This window comes from Prinia subflava, chromosome 2 (genome assembly GCF_021018805.1).
Source record: "Prinia subflava isolate CZ2003 ecotype Zambia chromosome 2, Cam_Psub_1.2, whole genome shotgun sequence".
NCBI classification, from domain to species: Eukaryota; Metazoa; Chordata; class Aves; order Passeriformes; family Cisticolidae; genus Prinia; species Prinia subflava.
This window is the reverse complement of record NC_086248.1, coordinates 73,156,071-73,177,489: the sequence shown is the minus strand read 5'-3', so window position 1 is coordinate 73,177,489 and position 21,419 is coordinate 73,156,071. Positions and strand designations below refer to the sequence as shown.

General features: G+C 33.4%; 1 protein-coding gene across 5 annotated transcripts in view; it reads right to left on the bottom strand.

Annotated features, from left to right (window-relative positions):
* The window catches only part of WDR27 (WD repeat domain 27), an 83,735-nt gene that overhangs the window by 54,839 nt on the left and 7,477 nt on the right, over positions 1–21,419 (bottom strand). For 4 of the 5 annotated variants that reach the window (XM_063390561.1, XM_063390563.1, XM_063390562.1 and 1 more), the window contains 13 exons: positions 20,976–21,108; positions 17,831–17,934; positions 17,321–17,388; positions 16,272–16,405; positions 14,788–14,864; positions 12,981–13,059; positions 12,388–12,459; positions 11,129–11,232; positions 9,920–10,009; positions 6,896–7,017; positions 6,195–6,328; positions 3,702–3,799; positions 3,268–3,389 (listed from right to left, as the gene is read on the bottom strand). In XM_063390561.1, coding sequence (XP_063246631.1) covers positions 3,268–3,389; positions 3,702–3,799; positions 6,195–6,328; positions 6,896–7,017; positions 9,920–10,009; positions 11,129–11,232; positions 12,388–12,459; positions 12,981–13,059; positions 14,788–14,864; positions 16,272–16,405; positions 17,321–17,388; positions 17,831–17,934; positions 20,976–21,108 — 1,337 coding nt within the window. Of the gene's footprint in view, positions 1–3,267; positions 3,423–3,701; positions 3,800–6,194; positions 6,329–6,895; positions 7,018–9,919; positions 10,010–11,128; positions 11,233–12,387; positions 12,460–12,980; positions 13,060–14,787; positions 14,865–16,271; positions 16,406–17,320; positions 17,389–17,830; positions 17,935–20,975; positions 21,109–21,419 lie in introns of all 5 variants that reach the window. The other variant, XR_010079352.1, reaches the window with a different exon arrangement.

The window sequence follows — 21,419 nt, the reverse complement described above, 5'->3', positions numbered from 1 at the left end:
TAGCAATTGCATTCATTCATCACCAGACTAATTTTGGCTTCATACTTTTAGATAATTAAATCCAGTTTAAAACCTCTGGTATTTTAACATCCACATTGGCAGTCTCAGCCTTTTTGCTGGCTAAAAACTTCTCTCTCCAGGGAACCAAACTGAAACAGTTAAAACACTTTCTTCCCTTTCCTTACCATTCACTTTCTTGATTTGGCTGAATACATCACAGAAATCTCAAGGTAATTTCCTGCAATCAGTGCTAGACTGCCAGGAATCCTCTATTCATTATAAAAGCTGGTACATAGCTTGCTCTAAGAGATTAATTAAAATGTACTGTGCAACACATTTCCCAGCAAAGTCTATGCATTCTCACATTAGCTCTGTATAACTATTAAAAAAAGAGTAATGCTAAAGACAAAGGCAGTAGAAGTCCAAAGGATTCATTACAAGTTACAGAGTACACTTTTTTATGCTTTTGAAATATTTGCTTATTTGCTCTCCATCCCTTGCTTCAGTCAGCATTGGTCACAGAGTCCAAAATAAAAAGTTCTACAGACACATACACATTTACTTAGTACAATACTCTTTTACTATAGAGTACACAGAATACTGTAAAAAACTAAAGGTAAGAAGTGCAATCCATTCATTCCTTCTCTGCCCTGAAATTTTGTCAACAATATAATTTTTAATACATGTACTTGTATCTTCAAACTACATTCACCACTGAATATTAATACAGAAGACAAGAAAATATAAACTAGTTGGGATAATATGCAAGCTGAATTTTATTTTTCACTCTGTGTTTTTATAGTCCATCAATTTATGATAATCTATTATTTATAAGAATCTGATGCAAAAAGTAACATATTCCCACACACTGTTGAAACTATCCTTTCATTTTGATAGATGAATCCCTTTCTTCTGCCCCATCAGCCTCCTCATCCACCACTGTAATCCCTTCTCAATTCTCTCTAGATTAACTGCATTGCAACCTTCACATAAAATTTGGCCTCAAGGAGGATATGGTTCCACAGAATCCCTCTTTCCTTTACTAATTCCATATAAGTACCATTTATGTCATCCAAGAAGTTCAGCTAGTTTATGCTAAAGGCATCCATCAATAGACATATCAGAAAGCACTCCATATCTTCTGGTGATCTTATACTCTCCCAACATTGCAACTATGGTTAGTAAAATGTTAACTGACTGAAACTTCGGAGTTACCCATTACATTTTTCACTGTTCACATCAAGTAAACATCCTAACTAATGGACCAGTGAATTTTGATACAAAAGAGTCTGAACAAAAAAATGAAATTTTTGGTCTTTCTGTTAAAATGAGTGTATTCTATAACTGTGCTAGCAGAACATAATACCATCCAAATATTTTTGGTTCACAATGAAATATTCCTGTTCAAAGAATATGTTTTGCAGCATTACAAACATATTATTAACACCAAAGCTCCGAATCTTTGTGGTCTGATCTCAAATTGCCATCTATTTCAGTATCTCAGATGTTCCTAAACTCCAAGACAGGATGATGATTTTCATATTTCAATCAATTCATTTTACTATGTCTTTAAAAATTTAGTATAAAAAGTAATTGATTGTTATAATAAGCCTAATCAACACATTGCAGATTAAGATGAATTTCACACACTGGCAATTGCAAACAATTTCTAGAACGCAGAACATAAGAACAATTTAAAATCAAAGTCATTACATGGCAAATTATATATACTTGCTTACAGCTATTTCTGTCTAAAATCAAAAATAGAGAACATCATGCTGATTATCTAGGTTTCTAGGATATCCTATATGTTTTATAATTTGCTAACAGGTTTCTCCCACATTTAATGAGAACATACTTTCCCTATTGTCTCCCAAGACCCTCAAAATAGATTTTCTTTTTTATTCACTTAAAGAGTAAATTTTATGATTATGCCCACTTACTATTGTCCAGGTGGAATCACAGAACAGTCTTGGAACATGAGAACTGACTTGCATGAATCTAAACTAGAAAATGCACTTCAAGAATATCTATATACTGCAATCACAAATGAATATTTAGTCCACACAATGAGACTAGGAATAGTCCAAAGGAAAGCATTCATAAATTCTGGGGTGTAGGCACTGGATCTTCAGCATAAACTGTTTCTTTCCACAGACTTTTTTCCATTGAATCATTTATCATCACTAGAGAACCTTAGATTCCAGTGCGTTTCATACTTTAAACAGAACGTAGTTTGCACACAGCATTCTGCACATTTTTATAAGTCTATAAAATATTTCAGCATATCATCTTAAAGAAAATGCAGAGTTGTATTTGCTCTAATAACGTTAAACCATCCAATGCAATTAAATAGTTGTAATTTTGCTATTGACTTCTCTAAAGTATTAGTTTCATATAACTGAAAAAAAACAGAGAACCTTGATGTATAATTGTCCCCCAAAATGGTCAGTTTTCTTTGTTATACCACATACATCTAGGTTTTTTCCCAAGTGAGTACTTACCCACAGCTTTAAAGTTTTTCTTGATTAAATAACCTGAAGGCACTAAGCTGACCCAGCAAAAAGAAAAGCCAGAAGTTTAAGCTTCTGTGTGTTACAAACAGTACTGAAATAGTTAGCACAATTTTAAGTGTTTTACCAGATCACATCTATAAGGAAAACCCACAAAGAGTTCTACAATAGTATTAACAAGGAACTGTTTTAAACCCACAGAAGCAAGGACTTTCCAACTGGGAATGAAGCACCACATTCAACCAGAACTAACACAGCAGGCATTCCAGAACATATGGTACAATGAAAACTACAAACACTCAAATCAGTCTTTAAGGAAACATGAAGAGCAAGGATGAGGAGTTTTAAGTCATCCATTCTATTGTAGTACTGAGAAATATTTTTTTGGTTGCTGTTTCCGAAGTTTCAGAATAAATCACACAGTGTCAGATTGAGCTTCAGAGGAGAATACTTACATAAGGAAAAATTCCTGTTGAACTACAGGATTACAGTCTAGCACAAGTAAGGAAAAAGATAATAAAAGCCAATAAACACTTCTCTAATAGCCAGATCATTCAATCAGTCTCACTGCTCCCTCCTTTACACGAGAGAATAAACGAGATCTGTATGGACCTATTACCCAGATGCATGTTCTTGGCCATCCTCTCCAACGTATAAAAACTTAGCATTTACTATCAATTCTACTTTTAGCCTCTGATTTCTTTGCTGATGATGTTGTAGTGGAACTACAAATAAAACTAAATTAAGTATATACCTTATTTTGGCAGATCTGATGGACTGATCTAACATGAGCTTCCTGTATCACTGCTGTGCTGCAGCCTGCATTCAGGTCAAAAACTTCCAATGCTCGGTTGCTGCCAGCTGTAAGTACAATATCTGTCCAGTTCTCTGTGTTAAAGTTAAACTTATCTAAAAGAACAAAAGCATATAGACAGATAAAAATACAGATTATATATATATATATATATATATATATAAAAATCTGTTGTATTTATTGTTCCGTGAGCAACGGCAAAAATCTTACAGCACTAAAAATTTATGTCTAAGGATGAAGTTCATCACAAAAATTATAAGTTTTTTACTTTAATAGAAAAGATGTACTAAGTAATCAAATGCTACTTGCTTTAGCTGATGTACATGTCATTAAGTCCAAAGAACTACAAAGAAAACAAGAAATACAAAGGATACAAGAATAGAACTCATTTACTGCTGAAAGGCTGGTAATCTCCATTGTTGAACTCATGGGAAATTTCTGTACCAATTTGCAAACACTCCTCGGTTTGTATCTGCAAAGAATATCAAATGAATACTAGTGTTAATGAAATAAGTTATGATTTGTAGTCACCAGTAAACTCCCACTGGAACCACAAATCAAAATGCTTTCTTTCATTATTAAAAATTAAAGTGACAGATCTTATGCCTTGTTGTTGAAGTCTGTTAAAAAGCTTGTTAACCAATCTTATTTGGATCAAAAACCAATGACATTCATATACAAATGATTGATATTCCATCAACATGAAACACCAAAATAATCTTATATGTCTATTGAAAATGTTGAGGAGAAAAGCATCTGCACAGTACCTATGTTCAGAAAGCAGATATGCCACTGGTTTCAGTGTGGCATTTAATAGGCTGATGATAGGGCAATCAGGAATAAAATGAGGAGAAAACAGTGAGTAAAGAATAAAAACAGTGAGGAAAGAATAATTTCCACTTAGACAGGGGAGGGGAATAAGGGGCTGATCACACACTACCAAAGAAATTTTGCTTCCCAACATACACAAAACTCTTTAAGGTCCTGTGGGTTACCTGCCAGCTCCATGCAGAGGCAGTAAACATGCCAAAACCTCTAAAATGGTTTCAGACTTTTTTTATATTATACAACACAAAACTGTGTTGTTATTCAGTATAATTAGAACTTTCTGTTTACTGAAATATATTCACACAGGCAACATGGATCTATTCTTACTCCATGGATAGGGATATGTGGGGCAGGAAGAGTCTGATTTTCATAGAAGTCTTGTAAGGAATACAGAGTTAATAACAGCTGTAGTGGGTCTGGTTGGGGTGGAGTTAATTTTCTTCATAGTGGCTTGTATGATGCTGTGTTTTAGACTTGAGATCACAACAGCATTGATAACACACCAAGGTTTCAGCCACTGTTGGACACTGTCTGGACAGTATTAAAATAATTCCTGTGTAACAGTTAATGTTATACTTGCATTTTAGCACGTCTGTCGAATGAAAGTGCAAAAGTCCATGCATGACATGCTGTAGGAATTATTACTGTTTCTTTCCAACAATGCTAAAAGTTTTTAAAACTGAGATCATTTGACAAATGCAATATGGTTGTCAGCCAGATCTGTTCAAAAGAAAAATGCTTAGTGACTTGGGTTTTGCCTTTCATTGTTACTCTCTAGCAATTGGCCTGCTGATCTTTTCAGATGGACATCAGAACTACTTTAGCAGTGATGGTGAAGCAGAAGATAATATATAGTTTTGAAATTTAATCCAAGAATCTTTTGTAGTTTCCACAAGTACTTTATTCAACTAAACTAAAAAATAAACTGCACTAAACTTCAAGAGCAAATGATTTATCTCTATTTTTGGGTAAACCTACCCAAGCTAACTTTAAATAAGCTGACTGATATAATAGGTACAATCTATTGAAGGCAGTAGGAAGTTTCCTTTGGTCCAATTTACCCTGGTGAAAAGGCTGATTAAAAGAGTTAAGTTGTTCCCAAATGCAAGAACAATTGTTTGAACTGGTTGAAGTATCTTGCATCTACACTGCCGACTGCTATACAGATAAATACCTCACAGGGCATGGACCAGGTAGAATTTCACATAGAAAGCAAATCAACAAACAGTAAACTGAGATTCATCAGAAGTTATGAGAAAATTGAACCAAAGTAACAGAGGGAGGAAAAGAGAAGAGTACCCATTATTTAGAAAAAGAGAGGAATTTTAGTATATTTAAGATTTTTTTTTTCTTTTTTTTACATAATGCATTTACTACATGTCCTATACATGTTCAATGCAAAGTGCAACTCATTTAAAATTCAAGCAGGTACTGTGGACACACTGAGATGGACACTGTATACTCATTCTTGTCTCTTAGAAATTGAAGTTTATATAGCAATTTGCTTTGCCTTTTTATTGGCTTATTAATACCACCAGAAACTAAGGACTAACAAGTAAAACAAACTAGGTAAGCAGATTATGGAAGAAAACTATTATATAATTCTGCCTGACCATTTAACCTTTCAGTGAAGTTCCACATACCAGGTTCATGCCTCAATCCAGGAAAGCAATCCTATTCCTAAACATATTTAAGCTTGTGCTTAGTATGTTTTTCTATGCAGCAGCAAAACTATTAAGAAAATAGATAAAGAAAATAGACCAGTTTTTCCCATCTGAGGATGCAGCCCAATATTGTCTAATATCACCAACAGACAGAACATACCTTTCACAATATCAACTAAGACTTCAGTGTTGTAGCCCTAATTCTTTTTGTTCTTCCATTAAAAACAAAGATATTTTGAAAGTAGCTTTTACCATTTGTCCAGCTTTTTATCTCCTGTAATGTTTTTGCCCCCTCAGCTCACCTCAGAACGCACAAAATCCCAGATCAAAGTGTACGAGTACTTTCACTGGTCTGTTAATGAGAAATGAACTCACCGTTTTAGGTCATCCTTGGTTGTGTCTAGATGGAAACTTAAGAGATGAAATTCAGCTCCACAACACAGCAATATAAACGTATCTATAAAATAAAACTGCGCAAAGTGTACAGTCTTATGGAACTTCTCTTTACCCTGAAACGTAAAGACATTTTTAAGAATGGATTCAAACATAAATACTTTTTCTCTTAGATTCCAGGTGTTAAGGCACAGCCCCCCTGTCATCCTGATCATAGGCCAGGAGGTTAAAGTAATATGTAGTGGCCCTTCTTATTTTTGACATCTATTATTCTCAAAAAAAAGATTTCATTCTGCTTAAATTAGCTGGCAGTATATCTGTAGTCAATTGAATCTAATATAATCTAGCTTCATACTCTGAATTTCTTTTTGAATTGGGGAGTAGACTAAATTCAAGTAAAGCTGAGCCAATGAAAATACAACATACAGACCAGACAATAAAACCAAACTTTCCAGACATGGCCACTAAGGTGTTTTTAACAAGGTTGATTTTTTCTTCTCCTAAATTATCATGAGAAAAACCTAATTTGGAGTCAATGGAGATCACCCAGATCATTATATCAGCAGGAGTCACCACTCAGTAACTCCAGAAATTGGTTCTTTTTACAAAGCTTTTAAAACAGAAGTAGATGAAAGTGCAATATAGTGCTCTCTGTGTCGAAACCAATGGAAGTTTCCAATTACCAGAATTAGGGCAGGTTCCTTATTGCAGACTGACCAGACCCTTAAACTTCTGTCTTCTGATGCAGAAACCAACCACTTCCTGTCATGACTCCAGCCAACAGAGTTAACTGCACCATCATGACCTAATAAAAATAATAATGGAAATATCATAAAGCTCATTTCTTGCATTAATGAATGTCTCTGGACTTACTTGTATTGTTTTAGTATAATTGTTTGAATTTAATATGCACAACATTGAAATATATTCTAAGTACAGATTTCAAATGGTTGAACTAAAACTGTTAACAGTAAACCAGCTATTAAAATTTTCTTCCACCAACAGCCACAGGAAAATGTCTCTCATTAATAAACAGACAAAGATAATTCCAACTCTAATATTTCAAAGTTATTGGAAGAGCACTTTCAAGAAATATCCTTGAAATTAAATTTAATCAAAGATTCAGTATTGAAAAAAAACTCAGTATTGTAGTATAATGAAATTTTATATTAAACACAGTCTGGAAATCCCTTAAGACATCAAAAATAGTTGAAATACTTTGTTTTATTTATTAACCTTTTATTACTGAGCTAGCTGTCTTTGCTGAAATAAAATGAGCATGCCACTTCAATGGCTTGTTAAAAACAAGATTGTAAAATTACAAAGAAAGCACTTTAAAAGCCAGAAACAATATTCAAAGCTTAAATTATTAATTTGATCCAACATTATGTTGAAGCTGATAAAAAAGATCAAAAAGAATATGTCAATCAAATTTTACAGACTTTGATGCAAGTTATTGCAATTTGTCAGGTGAAGTCAGATGTATTTCTAGCCTTAAAACATTTAAAGTTCTTATGCTGCCCTCTTGTGCACATTTTATCTTTAGTCAACAGAAGTTTTATTAAAAAAATAGTTTACTTAAAATTGTGGGAAGGCTATTAAATATATTGCAGTAATTGACATATCTCATTTTGTAGACATATGTCTACAAAAAGTCTTATAAATGAGATATTTTAATTCCCTATTACCAAACAGCTGTAGAATTTTCACCAGAAAACTGCACAGGTACTGCACAAATACATACGTAAGTATTATTCTTATTTTGTTCACAACACAAAGCTTTATTTAAAGGCTTTGATTTTCTAAAAATATTTGAAAGCCTTGAATAATCTGCATTAAAGAAAAAAACCCAAAACACAAAACCAATAAAACGAACAAACAGACAAAAAAAAAATCACAACAGAATATACAAAACAGTTTTCCAAAGTAGTAAGGAACCTGAGAAACTTCAGGAAAATCTGACATTTGGAAAATTGGAAGAGCCATGCAAAAAGCTTAAGAATCTCTTCTCTCCAGGCCCCTCAGTCCCAAAGCACAGTGAAGGAGATGCCAGCTGGCTTGAAAGAGCCCAGTAAAATTCAAAACAGGCATTACTCAGGGTTCCCCAGTCCTGCAGCACATTGAGAAGAATAGCAGCTGGTGTCGTAAAAAGACTTCTTCAGAAAGGCCCTGCTGGCTGTAACTCTTTACAGCTGCTCAGCCTTACCTGCACTTCACTCCAGGACAGACACCTGAAGAGTCACCACTGAAGAGGAATGCAGAACTACTTAGAAGGGTAACTGAACCCTTCAGGGAGCAAGACTGAATAAATTAGGCTAAGAGCAAAACTGTTGTTTTACCTTTCCTCTGACACTGCCTTACAAAGCCATCACTTTAATAAGCAGCAATATTCAGATGTTAATGCTGCCGTGAAACTGAAATTTTTTAGTGGAATAGATACAACTTCTGTTTCTTGGAAAAAAAAAATTACATTGCTGTTGATTGCAGCTCTAAGTAAGAATAATGCATCATGGTTTTTCATGAAAATTATTATTATGACACTTCTAAAACAAGAGCATCAAAAGTAGAAACTAAAAATGTAACTGCATGATAATCTAAATAGCACAGGAAAATAATGTGATTGAAACAAGCAGGCAACTAATGGTTTGTGGTTCCTAATCCCATGCATTACTTTACCTGGTAACATTTATGTTGCTTTTGAAAAGAATTACATGCACAGTGGAATATAGTTTACATTGTTTTTCAGACTTGTGCATAATTTTAAAAAAAGGCACAAAAGATTAAAGGCATCAATGAAATGAATCAATGAAAAACTTAAGAACTGGCTATCGTAGAAAAAAACCCATTACTCTGTCCACAAGGTATATTTTCATCAATTTCCTCACACAAGAATGATAATGTTAGTAATGCTGCCTCATTAATGTCACAACTTTTTCCACTAAATATAAGGAAAGTTACTCAAAAAGAAAAACTGTTTTCACAAATCAGTTGTCAGAATTATTTACTTAGAAATAATTCTCTAAAATATCTTTAAGTAGTCTGGTTTTAATTCTTGTTAGGGTCAGCTAGTAAAAAACATTCATTTTCCATTATGAGCCTTTACAGAAAATTCATTCAGCAGGACTGATTTAAAGTCATAACATTTATGGTTATTAAAAATTTAACAGATTGTTCCTGTAGAAATTTAAACATAATCTGGTGTTTAAGACTCATTGAAAGGCATACATGTTTACACATGCATGCACTTTTGTAGCTATGGATTTCTTCATAGGAATAGTCTCTCTGTTTAAATGGTTATTCTCCAGAAGTCTGGAGTTGCAAAGCAAACACATCTTTTACCAAGTCATCACAGTCCATTTTTGGCTAATAAACTATGACAATATACTACTTAAATATACACATGCATCATTATTGCAATATATTTTCTTTATTTTACTCTTTAATTATTTTAATATACACCATTATGAAGATTTCAATATATATCATCATAGATTTCTTCTTATCACACAAAAAATTGAGAAATGGGAACACCTGGTTGTCAGTTTAATTCTAGGACAAAATTAAGCAAGCAGAGAAATAAATTTTACATCTTGAATCATCAGTACCCCCTCTCTCTTGTTATCAGGGTGATGTAAGGGGAATCAATGCCATTTTAGATCAAACTCAACCATATACTGTATCTTTTATAAGATAATTAATAAATTTACCTGAAAAAACATTATGCACATCAGTGAGATTGGAACTGAATATCAGTACAGTTTTGTCAGCCTGCCCACAAGCCAGCAGCTCTCCATCCCCTATAAAGAAGAGCATTTAATGATTTACATCTGAAAGTAAAAAGGAGCTAATATGTTGCTTCTTTTAATCACAAAAACCATGTATGTCATTACAACAAAACAAAAACCAGATATTGATTTCATATGTTTGACACTGATTTTGTATGAATAACACAGATTAGTGTTGCAGAATTTGGTAGGATTTTGTAGGCAAATTCATTTCTTGTCCTGACATATTCTCTAAATAACAAATTTTTTTTTCAAGAAAAAACATCTGAAATTTTTGCTAAACTAGTGTTATGTAAGCCTGTGTGTGCATGCATGAGTGTGTGAGAGACAAAGAGAAAAAGAGAAAGATGTTTCTTCCTCAAACAAAAAGGAGGTTTATATTTAAAATATACCAGCAAAACTCTCTAGGGAACAGAGATGATGGAAATATATTTTAGCAAAGTTACTGATTGCGTCTAATTGCTTTTATTTCCTGAGGATGAAAGTTGCTCTTGTCCTCAAAATACTCACAAAGATTTAAGTTATTAAATATTTTGAAAATATTTTGCCTTACAGAGTGTACATTGACATAATTATATACGTAGTAGAATGCTTGATTGTTAATCTAGGAAGTGCTTTCTGAATAATCATATTTACATTGCAAGTGACTAAATCTATTGCAAGTCATTTATCCAAAGCAGTTAAGAAAAATGTCTCTCTTTGTATCACACAGAAGATCTTTTTTAATATTTCAATTTATAATAATTGAGCAATATTTATATAAGAAATATGACTATTTTGAAACAGAACTTCAGTATTTAATACACCCTAATGAAACCAAGTAAATGTGTTTTAAAATAAATTCTTTAGTGAAAGAACTCTTAATTTTCAAGTAATACTGGAAAAGTCAAAGAATAAATTTGAAAGGAAACAAGACATAAAATCAAGAATAGAATCCTGTTGTATATGTAGTAACAGCTTACATGGTTTTGCAAGATAAAAAATTATGATCAAACAGTATGCAGTATTGCCAGAGAGTTTTCTGTGAATTTATCCACAGTAAATCCCCAGACTTTAGAAACTATGCCCCACAGATTTCGATTTCTTTCTGCCCACTGACACAACTGCATTTTTTATAAAGCCTGTACTTACCAGAATATTGAACACAAAAAATTGGGGTTGGTTTACAAGTAACAGATATCTCTTTCTCATATTTAATTGGAGGATAACTTTCCAATGGATATTCTTTGTTTTTACTTCAAAGAAGGGAAAAAGAAAGAAACCATCTTCATTTCAGTTATGAAATAAATGTGCTTTTGGAACTATTCTAAATATCTTTACATAAATATTTGCTGAAAAAAAATACGTCAAATCCAATGTAAGAGCCAAATTAATTTTAAATTGTCATATTAAAACTACTCGTATCACTAAGAGTTGTGAATTCACAAGACCAAGAATAAACATAGTCCGGCAAAAAAAATCATTTCCTATGTCACATAGATAACAAAAGTATTTAAAGAATGTAAGCTCTACCTTGTTTACGAAGACCTTGTCACAAAATGCAATATTAACTAAAAAAACTAAAAACAGGCAAATTTAACTAAAAAATCCACACAAAACTTAAAATACTAAGTAGCTTAACCTATATAAAACAGTGCTAAACCAAAGTTGAAATTATCTGAAGTACTCATGTAAAGGCCTCCTATGAGTACGAGGTTTACAAAAACTTAGTCTTGAGCTACTAAGTGGTTTCTTAACACTTTAGCACCTCTTTTTAAATGAGAAAAATTATGGCATCAATCATTCTTTACTGTCATGTTTGTATTACATGAAGCAAATACTCTATATAATACTAAAGAGAAAAAATGTTTGCAATGTTCCCCATTTAACATTCCACACAAATTAACATGAAAATGCCAGCTTTGGAAAACCATTTGTTCTTTGCGACCAGTGATAAAGATTCCACTGGTCAATTTGTACTATATCACATACTCTGTTTAAATCCATTGGAGTAAGTTTGCATTAACTTAAGGTAACAGGATTTTAGGGGTGAATGTGGGATATTATCTGAAATCACTTCTCCCTGTGCCACATTCAGTTATTTTTTGGACTAGAACTGCAGCTTAAGAACATGTTGGGACGTAGCTTCCAACTATATTTTGCACCTGTTCTTACTACCAATACAAATCTAAGATTGTAAAATAGACATGCATACTTTCTTTTATATGAGGCACTCAAATCTAATTCACAGCCTGATAAACCAAATCTGTTGCTGCAGTGATAAATCTTCTCTCAAATTTACCAAGCCTTTTAGCAACCATTACTAAGACGTTCCAGTGACAGAAGCATTTTTAATTTGTTTAATTTGTTTTAATCTGTTCCTCCTCTAACAGATTCATTAGATTACCTACCATTTGCAACTGATCTTCCACTTTGATACCTCTTTTCTTTTCAGATTAGTATTTGGAGAAAACATGGTCATTCTATGAGAGAGAAAACAGACACTCTTGTCTGAAACATTAAACCTTGCATGGGAGAAACAGCTTTTTTCAAACTAAAGCAATCTTATTTCCTTTTTACTATTTATGTCTGTGGGTAATGTCAACAGATAAGAGAATGTACACTTTGATGACAATATAAATGTCTAATATTCTAATGCCTGAGTTTGGACCTTGATTTCTGTGAGTTATTTGTTGAATAGCACATTCTGAAGGTCAAAATTGATACAAATAAAGTTCTCAGGCAACTTTCTGTAAGCTGAAAAACAAGAGTCTAGTCAGACGAAAGACTCAGGAGGCCAAATACAGATTTCAAAAGGAAGCTTTTGGTCTGGTCAATTACCAGAAGCTGTGAACATTTTGGTTTATAATATGTTTTTAAAAATCTTTCTTTGATAACATCATAATTGTTTTCAATTATGAAACAGATGATTAATTTCACAGTCATGAGACTTCATCACACACCAATACGATAGAGTTATAGAAATAGGAATATTTCCACTCACTGTGGTGCTGCTGTATATCCTGACGACTTAATTTTATTATGAAAAACCAATGGTTTATCTTTCACTGTGTTCTTCACTCCTGTAGGAAAATAATTTACATTAAAATGTTTTTTTGACGTTATATTTTTACCGTTAAAGTATACAGCTTTGCTGTAAATATAAATATAAGTACAGATATAAATATAGATATATATAATATTAATATAATATATAAAATATATGTAAATATAAATATATAAATATATAAATATGTAAATACAAATGTAAATGTAAATATAAATATAGAAAGAAATAGAAATAGAAATAGAAATAGAAATAGAAATAGAAATAGAAATAGAAATAGAAATAGAAATAGAAATAGAAATAGAAATAGAAATAGAAATAGAAATAGAACTACATGATGTTTCCTTATGTTACAAAACACATTTATGACCAATCACCCTAAAATAATGATTACTGAGAAAAGGAAAGATATATGAACTGTTACACTGTATAACATCCCTCCTCCAATAACGTGAATGAATAGGAACTCCTTTAAACTTCAAAGTAGCAAGAATATTGTTCTGAAACACTTTTTTCACCATTCACTCATTGAAATGGGTTTTCTAACTGCCTCTGCTTAGATTTTGCATGCACTAGCTATAAGGTATTCACAGTCTATATTTGGACTAAGGAATGGATCTAAAGATGATTAGCAAGCTGACTGGTGGGTACCTATAAGTATTTGTGTTCCTATTTGGCTCAGGTCATGGGTAAGGTCTGCATGCCCAGTGCTGTACCAGGAAGCCCACAGGGCACCCTTCAGCTCCAAACTGAGTATTTTATATCAGCAGAAACAAACTGAACAAATAAACATTGTAAAGGGGGACATTTTGTTGATATTCCCAGGGGAAAAACTCTCATGCATTAGGACACATTTACCTATGCTGAGGGTGGAAATCTCTTCAAACCAAATAACTCTCCTTTCTCTTTATGCAGCAATGAGGCACAAAAAGGCCCTTCCTGAGAAGCTCCCAGTACCACAGCCTTAAGAGCACAAAGGATTTCATTACAGCTCTTCTCTATCTGATCAGGAGATGTCAACAAAGGCAGCACAGCTGTCAGTGCTGGGTGTCCAAGGCAGCCTGGAATTCTTGCTAAAACTGTAGATGTATTCTGAAAATACTATAAACCCCTAGAGATATTACCTTTGACTTTCTAATGAGCACAATAAGTGCAAATGGTGAGGATGAAAACATTTTTTAAAATATTTTTTAACTTTATTGTTGCTAACCGAAAAAAGCTCCAAGTGCTTCAATGGCAACTGGACATCAGATCTTCTCTTTTTTGAAGCAGTAGAATATTGAGACAAAAATTAACTTTCTAAACATCCAGTACTGGCAGAAGATTATTCAGAACAATAAAATATATCTAAACATCTGTTTGGTATATTTCAGAACCAAAGTTAAGAGAGAAATGGCAAATTATACAGAAAAATTTACTGCATACTATGGAAAAAGAATGACTTACAAAAATGTAAACCTGCTACACTCTAACACTTTTAAAATCCACAGAAAGTTCTCAGACAATGGTTTTTGAAAAAAGAAAAATACTTATAATCAAAATTTTTGACTACAATTACACGTGTATGGTAGGAAATATTAATAGAAATGTAAAATTCTTCCTACTGAAGTAAAAATATAATGCAATATATCTTTAAAACAAAAATTAACATACCGATTGTATCAAGCACAAGCCAGCTGGAAGCTAGTTACTGTTATTAAAAGTATAATTTTATTACTTAATTTCAAAATTGGTTTACACTTACCAAGAGTTTTACTAGAGGGTTCTTTCACATTCTTCTTTAAACCTTTACACAAAGGAGAATTTGCCAATAAAGTAGACCTAAGTTATAAAATGAAGCAAAAAATTAATCAATGCAATGAACAAAAATGTCAGATTATAATAAGATGCCAGATCTCATTTTTAGTTTTTTGTCTGCATGTGTGTGTACAAGTGCAATAGCAATGAGATTTTAATGAAAACAAGTTAGGCATAGTGGATCAGTAATCAGCTCAGATCTCCAGCAGCACAGACAAGCCTTGGCCCTGACTCAGTTCACAGACCATTGTTTTTACATGTTAGATCCCAGCTTTGTAAATATCGACTGATGTTTTCATTATAAACACTGAAATTTGTACTTCAGTCTATTGCAGGGGTTTCATCATCTTCGAGATGTCAGCATTTTCTCATAAATCATTTCTAGAGAAATAAAAGCCAAGAAAGTAATAACCAGCAGGGGATTCACCAAGGGGAAGACATGCTTGATCAGTTTGGTAAACTTCTGTGGTAAAATGAGTGGCTTGGCAGATGAGGGGAGAGCAGTGGATACTGTCTACTTTAACTTCAGTAAGAGTATCCACACTGTCGCCTGTAAGAACCTCACAGAGAAGCTGATGAACTGTGGTCTGGATGAGCACACAGTGAGGTGCATTGAAAATCAGATGAACAACCAGGCCCAGACTGTGATGATTAGGGGCTTGAAGTCTAGTTGGAAAGCAGGAACTAGTGGAGTAACCCAGAGGTTATAATTCCATTCCATATGATTCCATGGGTATAATTCCATTCAACATTTGCATTAATAATCTGGATAAGGGAGCAGAGTGCACCTTCACCATGTTTGCTGACGACTCAGAGCTGAGAGGAGTCTTAAAGAGCAGAAGGCTGTGCTCTTATCCAGGGAAACATTTATTGTCTGCATAAATGGGCTAAAAGCTACCTTGTGAAGCTCAGCAAGGTGAAAGGCAAAGTCCTCCATCAGAGGAGGAACAAGCTCATGCATTGGTACAGGCTTTAAGGCAGACTCAAGAGCCAGGCTCTGTGCCCTAAACCCAGCACCAGGACAAGAGACAATGTGCAAAAAACGAAACATAGGAGGTTCTCTCTGAACACCAGGAAACATTTACTGTGAAGGTGACTGAGCACTGGCACAAGCTGCCCAGAGAGGTTGTGGTGTCTCCCTCCATGGGCATATTCTAAAGTTGTTATGGACATTGTGGTGGGCAAATGACTCCAAGTGGCTCTGCTCGAGCAGGGTGGTTGGACAAGATGATCTCAAGAGGTGCCTTCTAAACTCAACCATTCTGTGATTCTGTGATTTCTCCCTCTCTATACATCTAAAGTATGATAGGAAAAGAAGTAAAATCAAACCATGTCAACAAGTAGCACTGCAGAAAACTATATGACTCACTTTAGTGCCAGATAAATAAATCCATCATCCAACATGGAGAGAAAATATTAATTATTCTGTACCTGGCAAAAACTGATAGACCTTTCTCATTTCCACGTGGGAGAAAATAACTATGCTGAGTTGTCACCAATGCAGCAAGGTTAACTTCCAACAGAGCAATCATATCTTCAAACATTGAGGTGATCAAGCATAAAACCTGCATCAATTACCATAAATTAACACTCTTTACTTCACAATTTAAGTTCAAAACATAATGCATTTATAATAAAAAATTGAATCAACTTCTGAATTTTATAAAAAGTAGTCAAAATATCCATGGATTTAGTCATGAATACCATTAAGTGATAGAATGTTTAAAGCTATCCTTCAAAAATATGCCTATGTTGTTTAAATGTGTTTTAACAAACTTACATACATAACACTGACAGAAATTCCAACACCACCTACATTAGAGACAATTCTGCAGTAAGAGTTGTGAGAAAAGAAGTACACATGGAAGAAAGATTGGCTTCAGCAACATGATGAGAACATGCTAAGAACTGAATTTAAACAAAAGCCTTCTCTAATGCAAAAGACTTCAATGTTAAATATGTAGCCGAGATTGAGTTTACTTCTGTAGGAAAACTACAATATCAAAACTGGAGTATACAGATAAGAATGCCTTCCATTTCCTTAAAATCCCTTATAGTGGCTTTCAACAGAAATTTTCTCAGAACCCAAATAGTTTTGACAGATCCTTTAGCAGGATACAGAAGTAATACATCCTAACATTTTTTTGAGAAACAAGGTATAACAATGTTTATTTTTTTTTTCTCCTAAAAGATTCCTCTGCTTCTCCAATAATCATTCTTGACATTCAAGGTACACCCTGAACACTGTAACAATTCACCTTTTCCGTATTAATCACTTTAGTCTGTATATAAGCTGTGAGAACTCTAAACTAACACAATCCATAATGAAGAATCAACATTTTTCAAAGAAATTACTGCATAATTCACATTAAATAAACCAAATATGGGCATTAATCTTTTAGCAAAATGTATAATTAATGTCTACTGAAAATAACTGGAACTGTTAACATTTATTAATGCAATGTTTACTGCATACTCACCTTTCCATTAGCTGCTTTCCTTGTTAACGCACATGATCTGGCAATCTGAATGCTGAGGTCACTGTAATCTTTACCAAGAAGAACAAAGTGCTATAAAATAATATCTGCATTTCAGAAGAAAAAAAATCTATCTCTGAGACACACAAAAAAAATCAATCATACTAATTTGACATGACCCTAATCTACTGTCTTCAGAGTATATACTTCTATCTTACCATCAAATTATAATGGATTATAAAATTATAACATTCCTTATATTGAACACCTATGAACTGCAAAATTGAATAAAAGTTCTTTGCTAGCCATTACACAGACTGAGTGCCAGCATGTCTCCTGAGAAAAGTCACCAGGGCCAGGAAAACATACAAAAAGTATTAGAAAAAAAAAAATCTTTCAAAAACATTTGGTTTCTATTGTATTCTGCTGTTTCACAATGTAATTCTTACACTATTTATGTCAGATAACAAAAGCAATCACATTATGGTGTAATCATGTGTCTTATAGACATACCTCTGTAAGATAAAAAAGCTTCTAATTCAAAGTTTGCCAGATTAATTATTAACAAGCCAATCGAGGTTCCTATCCAAAAATAGCTGGTATTCTGGGAAGAATATCTATTAAAACAAGGAGAAAAAATATCTCTGAGTAGGATAAAGAAGCTTTTCTTATTACCATACAACAAACAGCAATAGGGTTTTTTAATGCTCATTGCCCAATCCCAGTCCAAAAGTAATAAAGCACACACAGAAAAAAGATATATTAAATTTAAAGCTTAATTTTCTAAATCTGTAGCTCAAAGTTTCAAGAAAATCTGGTGAAGTTTTGAAAACTAAGAGCAGAATACACCCTCGATTTCATGTAAGTGCTTCATGGAACATCTAAAACTGCACAGAAAATACTTTTCTTCAAAAATTACTGTGTTTTTTAAGAGTTGGGAGATGCTGTAAAAACACTGTATACACAAAGAGAAAATTCAAACCAAGAGGAAAATCCACTCATAGTTTACTTTTACTGCTCTTATATGAACACTCAAAACGCAGTGAAATTCAATGTCTGTTTTTACATAATTAAAGTACAAGAGAAAAGCCAGCACAAACTGAGGGGGAAAAACCCCTGGCAGGTCTGGAGTGTCTGTCTCAGGCTGGCAGCACTACTGCAGCAGGGTAATGAAATCCAGCTTCTGCAAGCACCACAGAGTAAAACAACTGGCTACAGTTTCAGTCAACACCCTCACAGAAGTAACATATTATCAAGCATAAGATAATTGTAACAAAATAACAGTTGTCATTCTAAAAAAAACCTGAAAATTTCTTTGATGCCACAATAAATAACAATTGACATCAACATTTTAATAAACTTTCCAAATAGAAGTCAATAGACTTACTAGTTTTATTTGAAAAATCAGACCACAGGAGTTGAAGTAAGGATATGGGAAAATATGAAGCTGTAACTTAGTATGAAAAAATCACCATAGTGGCTTAGTACTATTTTTATTACAAAACAAAAACAAAAACAAAACAAAACAAAACAAAACAAACAAAAAAAAACCACCAAAAACAAAAAACCCACCAAATATATACAGTCAAATATGGTAAGAAGCAGACTGGAATAGACAGCCATTTCTGGTTTGTGATACTTTTATGTGATATGAATAGTTTTATTTATGGTTTGCACTATTTTCATTACGGCACTAAGAGATTGATTTAATTCACAAGTTCTTTGAATTATTTATAAAGAAGTGTCACTATCAAGTTATTATTAACACCATAAAGTGCTATATCCAGGAACTTCAACTCATTCCCACTTTACAATAATAAAATCCATTGTGATGAGATTCCTGCATGTCAAAAAGCTTAGGAAAGTGTGAGATGCCTAAACTTGGACATCAGTGTTCCAAAAATGTTTCACTGCTGCTTTTCATTGCAGTCAAGAAAAGCAGTATATCAGAGATTGCTCAATTGTTCAGACAAATTGAAGCATCTGCTAAAACCAACACATTATTTTTAAAAAATAAATAGAGAAAAAGTATTTATAAACACAAAACTCTCAACCCAAAATATAATGGAACTGAATTAACAGTAAGAATTTAATGGCCATGGTTGTTTATAAGCAGAAAAAAACCTTCAACTGCGCCATGATAGCTGAAAGAACAAATAGACCTTAGATGTATAATGTGAAGCAGTAACAGGTATGGGAATATGGAAGAGTGATGTTATCTCAATTCAGAAAATTATTTCAAATAGTCTATTACTGTGGATCCATTTCAGGCAACCACGTTCCAAAAGGGGATTGAAAAATAAATGAGACTGAGTTTCAGACATTTTCAAAAGCAAATGTTAAAAAGTTACATAAAACATGCCTTCTACAAGGCACAAACTATTTTATCCAGAAGTGCAGAGGTAACTGGTTCATGAGCTGCAATTTGCTGTGCAAGGAGGGAACTTGATAGTGGCTGGCACTGGACTATCTGAGTAGAAAACATACTAAAAGCCTGTGTTTGAAAAGAGAGTAATTCAGACTAGAAGTAAAATTGAATGAATCAGTTCCTGGAACACCTTCACTAGGCACATGGTGGATTCTTTGTGGCCAGAAAACTTGTCATCTTTAAAGATGTGCTCCTGTTCCAATCAAACCTACAGTTGTGATGAAGACAAAGTTTGGATACCTTGAGAGTGATATTATACAAGCACTAAGACAGACTGTAACAGCTCATCATCTGACCTTCAAGTGCTGTCACTCCATTAAAGTATGAGATGTGCGTCTTAAAAACCACCACTTCCAGCCTCTCAATGGTGGTACTTCTAAATATGCAGGCATCATGAAAATAACTGTGAATAATCACTTAAATTTAACATAAAGACAACAAAAATTGTCCAGGACTGCTGGATATTTATCTTCTTTATCAAAAATTGTTTATGTATCTAACCAGAGGCTAATCAGTTCCATCTCAATAACCCACCACAGAGCAAAGGTTAGGACAAGAATTTTCTAAAACATGATGTGGCTAAGAAATTTATACAAGTGACAATCATAAGTTACAACACAAACAGGTTGTTCTTTGCGACAGTTCTTGTGGGACTGTCCTGAACAGATCTCCAGGTGCCTGATAATATGGTTAAACTTCTCTTCAGGAAAGAAATGCAATGTAAGGATTAATTCTACCTGGCTAACCAATTCCATAGGAATGAGTAAAAGCATCATATTCTGAAATATCTGTCCCTCTGACAGAAGTTTGACTGGAGCAGGTTACGTAGTTCAAAAGTTACTTAAATTTGGAAGGCAAACTGACACAGTCATACAGTGGCTGCATTAGATATTTCTTTAGGAAAGCAAACACAAAATGAATTTGATTTATTAATTACTTTTTAACTCATCTTCCCTGATCATTTAGTATCAATAGATTCTACAATGGATATTCTCAATGACATTTTTATGGAATTATTTTTCAGAATAAAACCCAGTTTTAACTACCACATTGTGTACATTATCTTCCTAAGAGTAGGCCACCAAAACTTGCAGACCAGTAAAAAAATATTTGATTTGCTACTGCATCTTTCAAAAACCAAAAATTTGCAGTGAAAATAATCCAAGAACCAATAGAAACTCTTAGAAATAAATTCAAGTCAAATACTAGAGGCTATTTTAAAGGACTTACATGTTTTCTTCATTATGAAAACATAGAAAAAAGTCACAATGCTCAATTAAGAGGATAGGCAATGATGTTTCCACTGATCCTTCTGGTCTCATGTTGTCTGTTTTGCAAAGCTTGGAATTATTTTGCCCTTCACCTAGGGAAATCAACAATACTATCAAAAAAACCATGAAATATGGGGAACAGACAGGATTCAAGAGAGAATTTGTAGTAGTCATAAAAAACTAAGGCCACACTCAAGAAACTTCTATTTCAAAAGATGGATATTTCCTAAGAGCCAGCTTTCCTTACATGTTTTTTGGTGGGTTTTTTTGGTTTTTTTTTAATACCTAGAGAAAAAAATCCAAAGATCCTACTTATGGATTGAAAGGCAGTTTTCAGATTTTAGGTGTTTCCATCTCATGAAGTAACATTGAAAGCCATATTCCAACAATCCTTAAATATGCT